This window comes from Mobula hypostoma, chromosome 3 (genome assembly GCF_963921235.1).
Source record: "Mobula hypostoma chromosome 3, sMobHyp1.1, whole genome shotgun sequence".
NCBI classification, from domain to species: domain Eukaryota; kingdom Metazoa; phylum Chordata; class Chondrichthyes; order Myliobatiformes; family Myliobatidae; genus Mobula; species Mobula hypostoma.
The window spans coordinates 165,244,022-165,261,972 of NC_086099.1; the positions used below are offsets into that span (position 1 = coordinate 165,244,022).

Here is a 17,951-nt window from a genome sequence, read left to right on the forward strand (position 1 = left end):
CAGCATATCATCTCTGCCCTCTCCACCATCCAGGTTTAACAGCCCTTCCAGATGAGAGAGATTCTTGTGCACCTCCTCCAACCTGATCTATTGTGTTTGTGACATTGGCTCATCTAAAATGGCGAGACCAGTCAGTGATGAGATGGCTCTTTGTCAGCGCACCAATGCCTTGCCAATAATGGCCATCTCGAGCTTCTCTTGGCATGGTATTTCTACTCCCCTTCCCAATCCCACACTTGTCTGTTCTCAGCCTTCTCCATTGCAGAGGCAAGGGCAAACAAACCAGAACAACATTTCATTTTCCATTTGGGCAGAATTTAGCCTGATAGTATGAACACTCACTTAAAAAAAAAAGTAACACACACCTAGTGCTTCATGTTTACATCCAGACCACCCAGGTTCTCTCCCCACTTAGTTCATCTTCTCCATCCTTTTGCCTCCCTCAAGCTCATTACCTACCTCCACCCAGGTCAACCTGCCCTTCACCCACTCCCCAGGGTTTCCACTCCCTTGGTGCCCCTCCCTACCCTGGTTCCACCTGGCCTTCCCCCCCCTTCCTTATCTATTCATTACTAGAAGCAAATATCTCAGAGCTGGAAGGAGAGTAATACATTCATTTTTTAAAAAAAAATAAGTTAACCAATCCTTCATAACACTAAAACTCAGTACATCTGAGGCTCTGCAATTATATTTCAGCAAATGCAAAGCAAAACCAGTGCACAACTGTATACTGTACTGTATAAAATTTCAACAGCCACTGAGGTCCAAAAGACACATCTTGTTTCATTTCATTGCTTGTTCAATGAGTGACAGCAAAAGTCTATTCCATTTATCTTTTACCTTCATCCTAGCAATGTTTCCCAAGGTACTGCTCAGGAATGTGAACAAACAAACAAAAATGGTGTCAGCATATTTATCAACCTGTCATTTCAGGCTTTGCCAGTACCAGCAATTATTTCATACCTGCAGGTGCTTTCCTGTCAAGCTTTGAGAATATGGGAGATGCCAAGAGTTTGTCAAATAGAGGTTTTAAGGAGCACCACATCTGTGTGCATTTCTGGTCACTTTTCTACAGGAAAGATGTCAATAAGCTTGAAAGAGTGCAGAGAAAATCTACGAGGATGTTGCCAGGACCTGAGTTATAGGGAAAGGTTGAGTAGGGATGGACTTCATTCCCTGGAGCACAAGAGAATGACGGAAGATTTATAGGGGTACATAAAATTCAGGGATACAGAGAGGGTGACTGCCTGCAGGCTTTTCCCCTTCAGGATGGTGAGATTAGAACTTGAGTCATAGTCTTAGGGTGACAGGTGAAATATTTACAAGGAATCTGAGAGTGAACTTTATTCAGAGGGTAGCATAAGAGTGGAATAAGCTGCCAGTGGAAGTGTTCGACGTGGGTTTAATTTAACATTCAAGTTTGAATATGCATATGAATGAGAGGTGTATGCAGGTGTAGGTAGGTGGGACTAGGCAGAAGACCAGGCTGACAGATTAGATGGGCCGAAGGGCTGGTTTGGGCACTGTAGTAATCCATAATACTTCTACTTTATTTGTTAGACGCATGCCAGAGCCAGACGATGCCTGATACAGCTCCTCTTCCATCCATAAAGCTGTTTAAAGTGGCACTCATCCAGGCACACACATTAGAAGGATTTTACTAATAAGCGCAGAGAACCTGTAGCTGGGAAAGTTATCAAAAAAAGCTACCAACAATATTAAGGGCACTTACTTCTAATGGCAAACAATGCAACCAAGTAGCACCAAGCAAACTGCCAAAGCCAGTACGAGGAATTCTGCAGATGCTGGAAATTCAAGCAACACACATCAAAGTTGCTGGTGAATGCAGCAGGCCAGGCGGCATCTCTCGGAAGAGGTACAGTCGATGTTTTGGGCCGAGACCCTTCGTCAGGACTAACTGAAGGAAGAGCTAGTAAGAGATTTGAAAGTGGGAGGAGGGAGGGGAGATCCGAAATGTTAGGAGAAGACTCTGCCACATCCGTCTGTGCCGCATCTGCTCTCAGGATGAGGGTTTTCATTCCAGGACGAAGAGATGTCCTCCTTTTTTAAAAGAAAGGGGCTTCCCTTCCTCCACCATCAACTCTGCTCTCAAACGCATCTCCCCCGTTTCACGCACACCTGCTCTCACTTCATCCTCCTGCCACTCCACCAGGCATAGGGTTCCCCTTGTCCTAACCTACCACCCGACCAGCCTCCGGGTCCAACATATTATTCTCCGTAACTTCCGCCACCTCCAACAGGATCCCACGACTAAGCACATCTTTCCCTCCCCGCCCCCCTGCATTCCGCAGGGATCGCTCCCTACACAACTCCCTTGTCCATTCGTCCCCCCCATCCCTCCCCACTGATCTCCCTCCTGGCACTTATCCTTGTAAGCAGAACAAGTGCTACACGTGCCTTTACACTTCCTACCTTACCACCATTCAGGGCCCCAGACAGTCCTTCCAGGTGAGGCGACACTTCACCTGTGAGTCGGCTGGGGTGATATACTGCGTCTGGTGCTCCTGATGCGGCCTTCTATATATTGTTGAGACCCGACACAGACTGGGAGACCATTTTGCTGAACACCTACACTCTGTCCGCCAGAGAAAGCAGGATCCAGTGGCCACACATTTTAATTCCACGTCCCATTCCCATTCTGATATGTCTATCCACGGCCTGCTCTACTGTAAAGATGAAGCCACACTCAGGTTGGAGGAACAACTTCTTATATTCCGTCTGGGTAGCCTCCAACCTGATGGCATGAACATTGACTTCTCTAACTTCCGTTAATGCCCCACCTCCCTTCGTACCCCATCCGTTATTTATTTATATATACTCATTCTTTTTCTCTCTCTCCTTTTTCTCCTTCTGTCCCTCTCACTATACCCCTTGCCCATTGTCTGGGCTTCCCCCCCCCCTTTTTCCTTCTCCCTAGGCCTCCTGTCCCATGATCCTCTCATACTCCTTTTGCCAATCAACTGTCCAGCTCTTGGCTCCATCCTTCCCCCTCCTGTCTTCTCCTATCATTTCGGATCTCCCCATCCCCCTCCCACTTTCAGATCTCTTACTTGCTCTTCTTTCAGTTAGTCCTGACGGAGGGTCTTGGCCCAAAACCTCTTCCTAGAGATGCTGCCTGGCCAGCTGCGTTCACCAGCAACTTTTATGTGTGTTGCCAAAGGCAGTGATGAAATAAATTCTTGTGTAGGGTAGGCAGAGGGAATATTACTGGCTCAAACAAGGTGGCTCTCAATTAATTACATTTCTAAATAACTTTATGGCCATTAGCACTCACCTAAAGTACTAGAAGAGATGAACAACATTTGATTTAACTGTTTTATCTGAAATAAACAATACTCTAAAGCACTGCATTAAAATGACACCAAGATCACCTACTCAAATTCTTGAATGGACAAGGCAAAGGGCACCTTTGTCCATAGAAGAGACCTGGGAGCAAGGATGAAGAGTGATTGACTTTTGTTGAATGCAGAGGTAATATTAATCACCTCGATTTTAAGACAAGATGCAAATCAAAACCAAAATATTCTTTGGAATTCCTTCCCTACAACATTTTTTTAATTCTTTTAAAGGTCCTCCTTGAAACATCTGTTTGCCCAAACTTTTGACATTTCCCACATTAGAGGCTCTGAGGGAAAACACTCACAGATATGAAATAATTGCTGAAGCTGCCGAAACCTGTAACAACAGGATGATAAACAGCCTAGCATTTTATTTTTGTTTGATCACACTTCAGAGCAGCATCTTGGGAAATTTTGCTGTGATGGTGAAAGATAGATAAATGGAACACATTAACAGTTGATCATTCAACAAGCTGTGAAGTGAAGAGTACAATTACAGTGGATTCTGGTTAATTGGGCTATCGGTTAATTGGGACTGCCATTTTTTGGGACAACTCTTAAAGAATAACTAACAGCTGGGTTGTAAATACTCTGCAGATGCTGGGTCCACAACAGACAGGATCTCCCAGTTACCACTCTGCTTCACATTCCCATTCAGTTATGTCCATAAATGGCCTCCTCTACTGCCATGATGAGGCCAAACTCACGTTGGAGGAGAAACACCTCATATACCGTCTAGGTAGTCTCCAGCCCCTTGGTATGAACATTGAATTCTCCAACTTCCAATAATTCCCTCCTCCTCCCTTCCCCCATCCCAGTTTCACTCTGCCCCCTCCCCCAGCTGCCTGTCACCTCCCTCATGGTTCCACCTCCTTCTACTGTGCTTCCCCCTATTCCTCCTTCACCTTTCCTGCCTATCCCCTCCCTGCTTCCCCTCCCCCACCCCTTGATCTTTCCCCTTACTGGTTTTTCACCTGGAACCTTCCAGCCTTCTCCTTCCCACCCTCCTCCCACCTTCTTTATAGGGCCTCTGCCCCTTCCCTCTTCAGTCCTGATGAAGGGTTCCAGCACAAAACATTGACTGATCATTTCCACGGATGTTGTCCGACCTGCTGAACTAATAGCTGGGATTCTCTTTATTTGGGATACTATGACACTTAATTGGGACAGGAAACTGTTACCAAACAGTTTTTAACTAGTGAAAGTCTTGTGCACGTGTGGCTATTAGACGCTCAACCATGCTTAGATCAAATAGTTTTTAAAAAGAGCACCAGTTGTGTGTATTTGTATTTAAAAAAGTGATTTTTATTGGCAAGAAATAAGCAGCAAGATAATTCAAAAGTGGCTTGCTCACTGTTGTTTCAAGTATTCAGGCTGGGAGATGCCAGAAACAGATGAGAGGGAAAATGAAACAATTTCACAACTTCATCAGGTTAGGACTTACAAAGAATCTGAAGGTATGGACAATCTTCATGAATTTTACAGTGAGAGTAAAGCTCTGGAGGATACAATCAAAAGGCAGAATATAGTATTAATGGTAAGACTCTTGGCAGTGTGTAGGATCAGAGGGGCCTTGGGGTCCGAGTCTCTAGGACACTCAAAGCAGCTGTGCAGGTTAACGCTGTAGTTAAGGCGGCATACGGCGTATTGGCCTTCATTAATCGTGGAACTGAATTTAGGAGCCAAGAGGTAATGTTGCAGCTATATAGGACCCTGGTCGACCCCACCTGGAGTACTGTGCTCAGTTCTGGTCACCTCACTAAAGGAAGGATGTGGAAGCCATAGAAAGGGTGCAGAGGAGATTTACAAGGATGTTGCTTGGATTGGGAAACATGCCTTATGAGAATAGGTTGAGTGAACTTTTCTCCTTGGAGTGATGGAGGATGAGAGGTGACCTGATAGAGGTGTACAAGATGATGAGAGGCATTGATCGTGTGGATAGTCAGAGGCTTTTTCCCAGGACTGAAATGGTTGCCACAAGAGGACACAGGTGTTAAGGTGCTGGGAAGTAGGTAGAAAGGTGATGTTAGGAGTAAGTTTTTGCATGGAATGGGCTGCCAGCAACGGTGGTGGAGGTGGATCCGATAGGGTCTGGGTATTTGATCCTCCATAATATTCCGCCTGGGGATTTAAACTGGAGGTGGCAGTGTTTTTCTTTTTTTACAAGGTCGAGTTGCGAGCTCGACATCAACCTGGCGCGGATGGAGAGCGCGCTCGGGAGTGGTCTTTCACTGGATCGAACTTGGGAACCTCCGTTCTCGATCCCGGCGCTGATCTCACTGCGCCATCAGGGTCTTTTAAGAGACTTTTGGATAGGTACATGGAGCTTAGAAAAATAGAGGGTTATGGGGAAGTCTAGTAATTTCTAAGGTAGGGACATGTTCGGCACAACTTTGTGGGCTGAAGGGCCTGTATTGTGCTGTAGGTTTTCTGTTTCTATGAAGGCAGTCCATTATAAACACTAGGTGCCTGTGCTATTTTGTTCATTTACAGTCAATGAAAACATGGCAGAGTGCATTGAATGAATTCCTGTCAATAGCTATTAGGAACTAATACAGTTTTATAGTACTGCAGTAATACGAGTAGTTTCTAATTTGCTGTTTTTCCCCCATTCAGATACACAATTTGCTATTCAGTTAAATGGCAGTTTGTTTTCTTTTTTTAAAACTATCTCTTTTTAACTTTCCATGAAACTTGGACTGATTGTGGAAGCCACCAAATTGGGCCAAAATGCACTGAATTCACTGGAACAAAATAACTGGAATTCACTGTATTATCAAACTAATAATGGCTAATTAGCCTGGACACTCTGCTCAAAAATTGCCTTTTGCTGGCAAGATCTAGGATAAGACAAAGGAGATCACAGGCTTGCAAACAGTGTCCACTTGGAGTATTGCCTGATGTGCTCACTCATCTATTGAAATCTAAACTCTGGAGAAGACAAGACCTCCAATGGCCCGTGATTCAGGGACAGCACAGGTCTGCACGCTGGCACATTTATGATCAGTTAGAGGGCCTGCATGTAGATGAGAATTAGAAGTTTGCCAAAGGTAGCAACACCTGCAGCCAAAAACTAACAACACAAACTAACGAACAAAAACGTTACCAAAATTTCTATTCCAGCAGGTCCAAGGGGACCAGGGGGTTCAGCAGTAAACTTTTCAAACAGGCTCCAAGCAGAGAGGACAAATGACCTGCTGATACAAATACACATAGGCTTTGCTGAGCTCCCTAGCTGACAAACTTTCTAAGTAAAAGTGGTAACAACACAATACATTCTGGGGGTAAAATTAACCAAATATTAATGAACTTTAAAAGGATCTGGAGTTGTGACAGGTTTTACCCCAATTAAATAGGCTCAGGCCAAACTGAGTATTGACTATATACAATAGTTGTGGCTTTAAGGTTGTTCCCCTTTAAGGATTGTGTTACAACTTTTAAGGATTAGCATTTTGGGGGTTGGGTTTTAGTGTCCCTTGTGCTGTTTTCTGTATGGGAAGGGTTGGGGATTGGGGGGGATCTGATGTTTTTGTTGGTGTTTTTCCCCGTGTGAGTGACCGGTTGGTCTTTTTGCTTCGAGAGGGGGCGATTGGAGGTTTGATATTATTGCTGCTGCCTGCCGCCCCCCCCCCCCCATGTGGGCAATATGCCAGTTGTTGCTGTGTTTTTTTTTAAAAAAAAAGGAGGGGAGTTGGGGTTCGATGTTCTAGCTGCTGTTTTCCATGTGGGTGATCTGTTAGTTTTTGTGCAAGGGAGGGGGTAGGGGTTTGCGAGTTTTTGTTTCTTTCTCTTTTTTTTTGCACAGGGCAGGGTTAATATCTTTTCTTTCAATGACTTCCATGCTTCCCCCCCCCCCCCCCATTTCATGGCTTTCTGGAGAAGACAAATTTCAGTTGTATTTTGCAGCTCCCAACAGTGCAATGCTTTCCCATTCTAATACATCCCTGCAACATAGTCTTGCTCACATGGCCAACTACTCTAAAGGAATTCTTCTGTTATCTACCCACACCACAGGTCAATTTATAGTGACCAATCAACATGCCCATACATCTTTGGGAGCATGATTAATAGCTACATTAACTAATGCCCTCCAAAAATATCTTAAGGACTTTCAGCCAGCACAAAGTGTTTGTGTAAACATTAAATATAGATCAGGATGAATGGTGGAAGCTCACAGTCACGAATGCAAGTTACATGAAGAAAAGGGGCTGGTGGGAATCTCTACTACGGTTTCCAATGTGAATCATCATCCCATGTGTGGCTGCTCAAAGCAGGGAAATGTTTCAATTGCAGAAAGCAAGGACAAATCCTGTGTCTAGGACTAAACAAAATTCAGCAGCCCAAACAAGCAAAGTCAAGTAGCGCCCTGTGAGGAATGCACTTTAAGCAGCATTCATTTTTTTCAAATCAGTCACACAACTGTGATAGAGGCAATGCTTTCAAATTCAAAGATTAATAATTAAAACACCTGTACAAGTGTTTACAAGTGTACACCTGTTGATAAAGCCACAGACTGCTTCATCATGAGAAGAGAAACTTTTCACCAAAACCACAGGACAGTTCCATTAGTGAATAGTTTAATATTGAGAATATACTCTGATAAGACTGAACATGCACAAGGACAAATGGAACATGCAGAACTCTATAATGTGCCAAAGACAAAGCTACTGATTATGCTTATGACTGAAAAAGGATCTAGTGCTTTCACGGTGTATATGATGAATAAACTCCGCGTATGATGCCCAAATCATCCCTGACGAAGATGGCAGAGTTTGTCATTGAAACAGTTATAATTGACAGTTGTGCTTGGCTGGACGCCTGAGAAGTTTAATCATACTTATGTCTATTGAGAAACCAATTTCATGAGGGGAAGAATGGTTGAAAGTGTGAAGGGTGGATTGATAGTCAAGGTAGATATTACAACTTTGTTTAAAGCTGCTTCTGGAATAATATGAAGATGTATTTAACAAATAACTCATGAGGTCACACATAACAAACCAAACTATCTACAGTAAACAGACTCAAATGATGAAAAAAGCTGATGGAAGAGCTAAACAAACCAAAAAGCTGTGGGACACTAACAAGTGGCAGGATGATACATATAGTGGTGATACCCTGGGCAGCCAAGACCATCCATCTCTAATGAGATTAAGGTGCCTTGATAATCTGATGAAAGACAAAATTATTTTCAAGGTTTGTAGGCTGATTTGGCAGAGGACAAAATTAGATTCGACTTGTGCCCATGTCTAGTTAATGCAGATATAGAAAGCCAACACCATTTCAAATTAACACCCACCAAGCTACAGCAGGGAATAAAATAATTTCCAAAATTACTATGGCTGAGATGACCATAAGATATAGGAGCAGAAGCAGGCCATTCAGCCCATCGAGTCTGCTCCCCAGGATATTGAAAATTGTCTGTGCAATCAAGACAAACCCAAGAGGAAACCCCTTTGAATAGAGGAGGGAGTGCTCAGAAGACCTCATCAACATAGCATCAAGTTTAAGAAAGGCAGCTATTCTTTCACATTGAAGAAAGTGATTTATTTATGTCTATGAGTCAATGTTGTGGCCTGTTAAAAGGTTCAGACCGTCGTCATAGCTAAAAGCACTGCAAAATGTGACTGAGCTCTGGGGCTCCAAGGTAATGGTCTTCCACTATGCCACATCCCTAACCAACCTTGCAAGCGTTGAAACCACTTCATTAATTAAAAAGACACAAATTGAGATGATAGGAAAAGAAAAATAATCTGCTAGAACACATGCCTTTTTCATAGTAAAGAGTCATTACCGAGTCCATTTTGGTACATCAGAACATAAACTAAAAGCTAAAACTTACTTGATGCATTTCTAAACATGAAGGTCAGGTGATTAGCCACACGTGACTATAAGCAGCTCTATTTATGTATCATACATGTAAAGTACAGGAAAGACAAATCCAAGAGAGAAAGTTTCAACCTGCAAGGTAGAGCTTGTGTACCAAGATCTTCTTACAGGTTGGAGATAAGTGTACATGATCCAAGGCATTACCCTGTGAAGATCGGGAAAAAATTTGAAGATTGGAAAAAAATCTGAAGAGTCCCCATAGATTACAAGTTTTTTTGCATTTTTCTCCTGGGAATTATGCACAAGCTCAAAGTACATACCATATATTACCCTGAGATTCAGAACAGAATCAATGAAAAACTGAACAGAAGACACACAAAAAAAAGTTAATAGACAACAGTGCAAGTACAAAGAAAAAAAAGCAATAAATATCAAGAACACAAGATGAAGAGACCTTGAAAATGACTCCAGGATATGGATACAGTTTCAGTACTGGGGTGAGTGAAGCTATCCCCTCTAGTTCAAGAGCCTTACGGTTGAAGGGTAATAACTGTTCCTGAACTTGGTGTTGTGGGTCCTGAGGCTCTTGTGCCTCCTTCCTGATGACAGCAGTGAGAAGAGAACAAGGCCTGGATGGTAGGGGCCCTTGAAGGTGGATGCTGCTTTCCAGCAACAGCACTCCTTGTAGATGTGCTCAGTGCTGGGGAGGGCTTTACCAAGATCTTCTTACAGGAAATGCAGAAGACATGGTTGAAGATGCTCCCAAAGAGAACCCACAAACACTCGCGAATAAACAACATTCAATATTTTGGTTAAGAGTCCAGATGAGTCAATATCATAACAGCCCAAGAAAGGAAGATATTCCAGCCACAGCTAATGAACATGCAAGTTGAACGAAATTAACACCAGGTCAGAGAAGACAAAAACATGCTGCAATGAATCAGTTCTTTAAAAAGAAAATCAACATAGTATGCACCAGTGATCCAGGACTATAAATTATTTTCTTAAGGAAAATAGCATTTCAACAGGCAGCATGGTAGCATAGCAGTTACACTGCCAGCAATCTGTGTTCAATTCGGCTACTGTCTGTAAGGACTCTGTACACTGTCCCCATGACTGCACGCGTTTCCTCCCATGTTCCCAAGCCACGTGGGCTAGTAGGTCACATGGGCATAATTGAGCACCGGGTGCTTGTTTGACCAGATGGGCCTGTTATCATTCTGCATCTCTAAATTTAAAAGACTAACAGCTTTTTCAGCTGCAAAAACCTTTCTATAGAGTTCCCGACACAAAGTGAAGACTCAACAAATAAACTACATATACTTGGACTTCCTGTGTCTCACAGCATCGCTGGTGATTTGGATTCAACACTGATGAAGACACAGTGAAACATTTCCAAAATAGGGCAGTGTACAACTTGGGAGGGGGAAACTCTTAGAGGAAAAACATCAATGAAACCAATATTCTTGTGCACTTTCTACAATAATGAAAGGAAGCCATCTGATTTACTATCCTCTGACAACCTAGGTCATTTACTTATATTATTTAGATCTGCTTCAGGAATTTACAAAGCTGACAGTGTTTATATCTAAAGCTTCATAATTTATGGAGAGCTTTCAGACAAGTGACAGAATCCCCTCATCTCCATGACATGCTTGTATTGAAGTACTGTAAAGAAGTATGAAGATCCTCATACACTTCATTCTGACAAATCTTTATATTTTAAGCATAGGGTCTGCAGCTAAATTGCTGAACTGTAGCAAAACAATTCACAGTTAAATAGACACCTCTGGTGGGAATCTAAAACGCAGTTTCTTTGCTGCCCCAAGTGGACTGACTCACTGCAGATCATCAATCTACTGTTTAAATACACAAAGCTGGAGTTACTCTTGGAAAAGGATGCAGCTCAGGGTGAGGAGTTCAATCACACTGATCAAAGACACTAAAACAAATAACCTTGAATTTAATAATCTGATTCAAAAATGCTATATATTGGGCTCAGATTGCATTAATACTGAAATACAAAAATGTGAGTTTATTCATATTGACTTTATCTTCCCCATTAAATGAGTAGTAAGCCCTTCAGACTTCACTTCCCATGTAAATATTTTTAGTTAATTCCTCATTTCTCAAAAACTTTATAAAGACTTAGCTTAACAATATAGATTGGTTAACCTTTAATCAAATTCTTTGAACGGGAGGTTGATTGCAGCAATATTTCTAATGACAAAACAAATTGGTGAATATTCTGCATGAAAGTTATTCCTTTTTAAAAAACAAATAACCTTTAGTGTCAGAACATTATATTTTACATCTATTAGACAGAAATATCAGACTATTTCTGGTAATTTTCTCTTACTGCATCTGGATTTAACCAATGGGAGTAGGTCAATTTGGGAACTACGTCCTTGCTAAACAGTGCAGCCTATGTACCAGTGTATCAATTTGTATGATTTCTTTTCCCATTTAATGAGCAACAATTAAATACAGATGAAAGTATCTAATCCCCAAACGTAGTTTTAAAGCTTCCATTGCGCAATAGAGTAGCCAGTCGATTCTTTTAACTTAATTATTTCACAAACAAATGTGGAATAAAGTAGAACTTAGCAAAGACGCAAGTCAGAGCACAAAGTTCACAATTCAATGTCAATTAAAGAATTTTTCATAAGCTTTGTGAAGCATTACAGCGCCTCAATAGTAGCACGGTACCAGCTTCCTTTGGACTTTCTAAAGTGATCTGGTTATATCGATAAGGGAAAGTACAGCTCTAAATATTTTTAAATGCAAAATACTAGATACCAAAACAATTGACTACTTCCTCTTCCAGAATCCGACAGTCACAACTCATTTATGAGTGTTCCAGAACTTACATTACTTATACGTAATGAATAGCAGTGAAGGATAAAAGTTAGCCGCCTAAAGTAATTCAACCGATTCTCTTAGCCCTCAGCTGTATTATTAAAGACTGTCAATTTTCAAAAGGTGCTAAAGAGTTTCGTTTTTCTTTCCATCTTTTCAGAGAACTCCTCGTTATATCGAATGGGGATGTGGGGTAACTATCGCTGTTTCAATATGAGAGGACATCCTTAACTATTTGGACATAAATCACAATGCACGGCCTCGCTCAGTCACAATGTATAACAAATTTACTCTTTTTAAAATAAAAAGGGGATCGCTCTCTCTCTCTGGCCCCACCCGCGGCCACCTCCCACCCCTTCCCCGGTGTCTGTCCCCTAGTCCAGAGCCCTCTCACTGCCAACCATGCCCAATTTACCTTCCGAGCTCCTTGCCCACCAGCGTGTAGCAGTTGTTGAAGCTATCACTACAGATTCGGGTCTGGATGTCGGACACCAGCCCGCTTCGTGGGTGGGTCATGGCGGCTACAGTGACCACAGTCAACGTGGGTGAGAAAGGACGGACACTAGCAACACCGGTGTACCGATACAAACGCCCCACCGCCGGCACTCGTCTACTGCCGACTCTCGCCAGCGGCCAGACTACACACCCTCCCCCAGCCCCGCCGCCATCACCATGGAGACACCGCTGATTGACAGCACGGGACAACCGCACGCTGCCGTTTCCATTTAAAGCGGCAATGAAACAATCCTATTAAAGAGCCGTTCAGGTGAAGGTTAGCTAATTAAATGTTTATTTTTACCCCCTTATAACTTCCACCAGCGTTTACGGAATAATCTTATTACGTTATTAAAAATACACTTCCCTGCGTGGAAGTGGAGACACGAACGCAGGATACTGGGGCAACAGAGTAGAAAAAATTGCGTTTCTGTGGAGACTTTCACAGCTTCAATTCATTCCGAAGCTTTTCAGCCAGAGAAGATTTTTTTAAAATTTTTGTCGAAGCTGCTACTGCTGCTTGCGCGGGAGAGGGGGCAGAGGGGGCTTTGGGATTCTAATGTTCTTCTGTCGTTTATTCTTTTTGGGGTTATTCTGCTTATCGTGGATGTCTACGAAGAGTAAGAAGTTCAGGTTGTATACTATATACATTCTCTGATAATAAATGGAATCATTTGAACCATTTAAACTGTTGTAATGTGGAGAATGTTATGCAGTCTGTACTCAGTAAAGAAACAATGGGGCCATAAATGTAGCACATGGAAACTGTAGCTATCGATAAGGTTCTTAATTAATATTTTGCAATTGCCTTCATGAGAAAAGGAATGGTGATGACACTGTAGTTAAGTGTGAAATATTAGATGGGATAAACATACTGAAAGGAGATTTGTTAAGGATTCACTGTCCTTGAAAACTGATAAATCACCAAACCCAAATGAAATGCATTTCTGGCCACCAAAAAATAACTGTGGAGATACTACAATTTTTCAGTGCACTTTGGCGACTGAATTGGTGCTGAAGATGTGGAGTGTTGATGACATCAAACCTTTTTTTTAAAGGATGTAGCGATGAAACCAAGAAATTGCAGTCCAGTTGGTTTAGCATCAATCTATGGCAAATTATTGGAATCCATTCTTAATGTCAGTACACAAGTTCATTTAGAAAGACAAATTAATCAGGAACAGTATTAGGGGGATATCTGCTTTGAGAAGAAAACAAGATCAATAACAGCAGTGTTAAATGTAATCAATGGGCTTTAAACAAGGTACTCAAAAAAACATGCAATCTGGGGACTGGCCAAATTGAATCCAAAATTGGTTCAGTGGCAGGAAGCAAATGGCAATGTTTAATGGCTGCTCTTATGACCAGAAGGCTGTTAAAAGTGGGTTTCCTGAGGGCTTGGAGACTCAGTCACTTACTTTTTATTGTATATATTGATTTCAATCTAAATGTAGCATGCAAAAATTATCTGTTGATAGTGAGGAGGAAAGCTGTAGATTGCAAGCAGATGGTCTGGTCATGACCTGCACCAGTTAGAGAATTTGTTAATGGAATCTAATCCATCAATAATAAACCATATTATTAAGACTGCATTCTTTCATTTAAAGAACATTGCAAGAGTTCAATTTCTTATCTCAAGACGCAGAAAAATTGATACACACTTTCATTTCTAGCTGATTAGACTATTGTAATGTACTCTTTTCAGGACTGCCTAAGAAAGATATAAATCAGCTGCAGTTTGTTCAAAATACAGCAGCAAGAATTGTTACCAAAAAATAAAGAAAATCTGAGCACACTTCACCTGTTTTGTCATCATTACACTGGTTGCCTGTGTCCTTTACAATCAATTTTGAAATACTCTTACATTATATAAAAGGCTCTGAATAACCACTCCTCCATATATTTGGGGTGTCTATCCCCTTACATCGCTAATGATAATCTTAAATCTGTGAATATTGGTTTTCTTAGTGTTCCTAAAGCCAAGCATATAAGAAATGGTTATGTGCCCTTTTGCTCTTATGCACCAAAAACCTGGAATACTAATACTGTGGAACATTTCAAAATGCTTCTTAAAACCTATTTTTTTTAAAGTAGGCCTAGTTATAGGATTACTTGATGTCTGTTGATGTTGATTACACTTACATAATTTGGTATATTCAATGACATTTTATTTTATTCTATATAATGTCTGTCTCTACTTATGATTTTAAAATTTTGTCTCCTATTTTATGGCTATATTGATTTATTTTTATAACCTATGTAAAGCACTTTAAGCCTGCATCTTGATATGAAAGGTGCTATATAAATAAATAAAGTTATTACTAATCCAGAAAAGGATGGATTATCGCATCTGAGGATGTGCAACAAGGCAAAGGATTACATGACAGATTAGATAATACTGAGTTGTGTGGAAGGCGTTAGTAACCTTTGATGACAGGAGATGTCAGTAACTTTGTTTAAAACACATGGGGATGCTATATTTCATTAGCTGAGGAACTCAATAACATGGAAGTTATGTTAAAGTTATATAATTTACTGGTTAGATCTTTCTTTGAATATGGGATACAGTATTGGTCATCAAAATGTAGGAAAGTTATGACTGCATTGGAAAGGGTATGGGGAAAATTTACAAAGATATTGTTGTTCTGGAAAATTGTAGTAATGAAGAAGGGTTGGATGAGATTGTGTTGTTTTCTGTGCAGTTCCTTTCCTGCAAAATGTGGGAAGTCAGGGAACCTCACAGTCTCCCTAATGACTAAAACTATGGGAAGTGCAGTAGGGTCTGGAAAGCGCAATGGGATCAAGGAATAGAAGCTGGTGTTTGATAAACTCAGGATCTTCTACAAAGCTGAAAGTTTCATAGATGAGACCTTACCTGAGGTGGTGGTTCCCAGGATACAGGCTTAAGTTAGATGGGTGACCACCAGGAAAACTAAGTGGAGTGGGCAATCAATACAGGGTTCCCCTCTGGTGATTCCCCTGACTAACAGATACAACTTTTTGAATACTATTGAGGCAGATACTCTTTCCAGGGCTGACAGCAGTACTCAGGTCTCTGGCACTGTGATTGGCTCTGAGCTCCAGGTTGAAAGGATGCAGTCAGACAGGGCGCAAGTAATGAGATATTCAATGGTGAGGGGAGACAGACAGGAGATTCTGTGGGTGCAGAAGAGACATCAAAATGTTGTGTTGTCTCATGAGTGCCGGGCTTAAGGATGTATTGGAGTGGCTGCAGAAAATTGTTGAAGAGAAGGGCAACATTCAGAGGTTATTGTACGGTACAAGTTGGTACAAATGACATGTGTAAAATGAGGGATAAGTTTCTGCAGAATGAATATAGAGGGTTAGGTAAGTAGTTAAGAAACAGAAGCACGAAGGTAGTGATCTCCAGATTAGTTTCAGTGCCACGTACTAGCAAGGTCAGAAATAGAAAGGTAGGCTAGCTGAATTTGTGGCTGAGGGGCTTGTGCAGGAGGCAGGGAATCAGAGTCTTAGACCATTGGGATCTTTCCTTGGGGAGAGGCAACCTGTACAAGAGAAAACAAATTGCATTTTAAACAGAGGGGAACCAATATCATTGAAAGGAAATGTGTAAGTGTTGCTCGGGAGAATTTAGATTGACAAGGGGGTGGGACCCTGAGCAGGACCAAGTCATAGGACAAAGCAGTAGCCAGCAAGAGCAAGTTTAGTCATCAAGATAGCCAAGGGCACAATAATGGCAGGGAAAGGAATACCTAGTTATACTGTAAGTACTTCAATGCACAAAGTTGAACTGATAAGGCAGACAAGTTCAGAGCCTGGATTGGCTCAGAGGCTGGTATATTATAGCCATAATAGAACCATGGCTAAGAGAAGGGCAGGACTGACAATTCAATATTGCAAGATACATATGCTACAGGCATGACAGAGGTATGGGTAAGTAAGGAGAAGGTGGAGCTTTTTTGGTAATAGAGGACACAACAACAGTACTTAAAGATGACATTCTTGGAGGATTGGCCAGTGAGCCCGTATGGGTAGAACTTAGAAACAGGAAGGTGAGGGTCACTCAAGTGGGGCTGTATTATAGATCCTGCAATAGTCAGTGGGAACTTTAGGAACAGGTATGTAGAGAAAGTTCTCAGAGTTGTAGGAATAATAGGGTTGTATTAGTTGAAGGAAAAGTGTTTGAATAAAGTTTAGAACTCAGTGCCTGAAAAGTTGAAGGAAACGTAAGAAATAAAAGGCAAGTGCAGGCCTGCTCCATCATTCAATAAGACCTTTTATCTCAGTATTGCTTTCCTGCACTGATGTCTAACGTCAAGAACCCCAAGTGCAATGCAGAGAGGGAGCAAATGAACAAGCATGAGAGTGGATGGGAGAGTAGGTATGAACAAAAGATATTATGAATAAGTGAAGCAAGATCACTGCATTTGTCACATAGGAATGCAATCTCAAGGTAGAGAATGCAATCTCATCGTGATTAAACATTTACTTGGATATGTTCTTGAAGAACCATGTCTTGATTTGGAACAGGTTTGGAAGGTGAGATTAAACTGGAGGTTTCTGTTTTGACAGGCAATGACACAGTAGGTTGAAAGGTCTCATTCAATGTTGTCAGTTTTCTTTAATCCTCTGATTCTAATGTAACAATAACTTGTTAATCTGTTTTGGAGCTGTAGATTGAAGGATAGAAAGAGGTTAGTAAGTCACAGAGACTTTTCCTGCTTTTCCCCAAAGTGGCATGGTGGCATAGTGGTTAGCACAATGCCTTATGTTACAGGTGACCCTGGTTCAGTTCCTGCTGTTGCCTGTAAGGAGTTTGTACATTTTCCCCGTGATCGTGTGGGTTTCCTCTGGGTGCTCCAGTTTCCTCCCACAGTCCAAACTGTAAATTAGGCTTGGATTACATCAAGAGATTACTAGGCAGTGTGCCTCAAAGGGCCTATTTATCTCAATAAGTGAAAAAATAAATAACGCCAATGGATTTTTACAATCATTTGAGTGTGCAGTTCAGTGTCTCATCCAACACTGCAACTTCCCTGAATGCTTTCCGGGAGCATTACCCTAGATCTTCATGCTCTCTCCTTTGGGCAAAGGGTGAATCCAGAACTATTAAGCTATACCTATCAGAAAAAAGACTGAACAGGTTGGAGATCTTTTAATAAAGTGAGAGATTGGGGAATGTCTATAAGCAGAAAGGAAAATAAACCCACCAATTATGAACCAGTCAGTTTTTATCTTGGGTAGAGACTCTTCTAGAGTCAATAATTGGGTCAAACTTAGCTGGCAACGGGGAAAATATAGTTCAATGATAACTTGTGCTTGACTAAATTTATTAAATTCTTTGATGAGTTAAAGGACTGTAGGCCAAGTGAAATTATGAATGTGGATTTATAACAATCACTTGCTAACTAGCAACATAACAGTCTTAAT

The 17,951-nt window shown here is 41.5% G+C and overlaps 1 protein-coding gene across 1 annotated transcript in view; it reads right to left on the minus strand.

Moving 5' to 3' along the window:
* stk17a (serine/threonine kinase 17a) overlaps window positions 1–12,665 on the minus strand; it is a 97,388-nt gene extending 84,723 nt beyond the window's left edge. The window contains exon 1 of the mRNA XM_063042355.1: window positions 12,460–12,665. Coding sequence (XP_062898425.1) covers window positions 12,460–12,560 — 101 coding nt within the window. The 5' untranslated portion in view covers window positions 12,561–12,665. The remainder of the gene's footprint in view (window positions 1–12,459) is intronic.
* Between the last annotated feature and the right edge of the window lie 5,286 nt (window positions 12,666–17,951).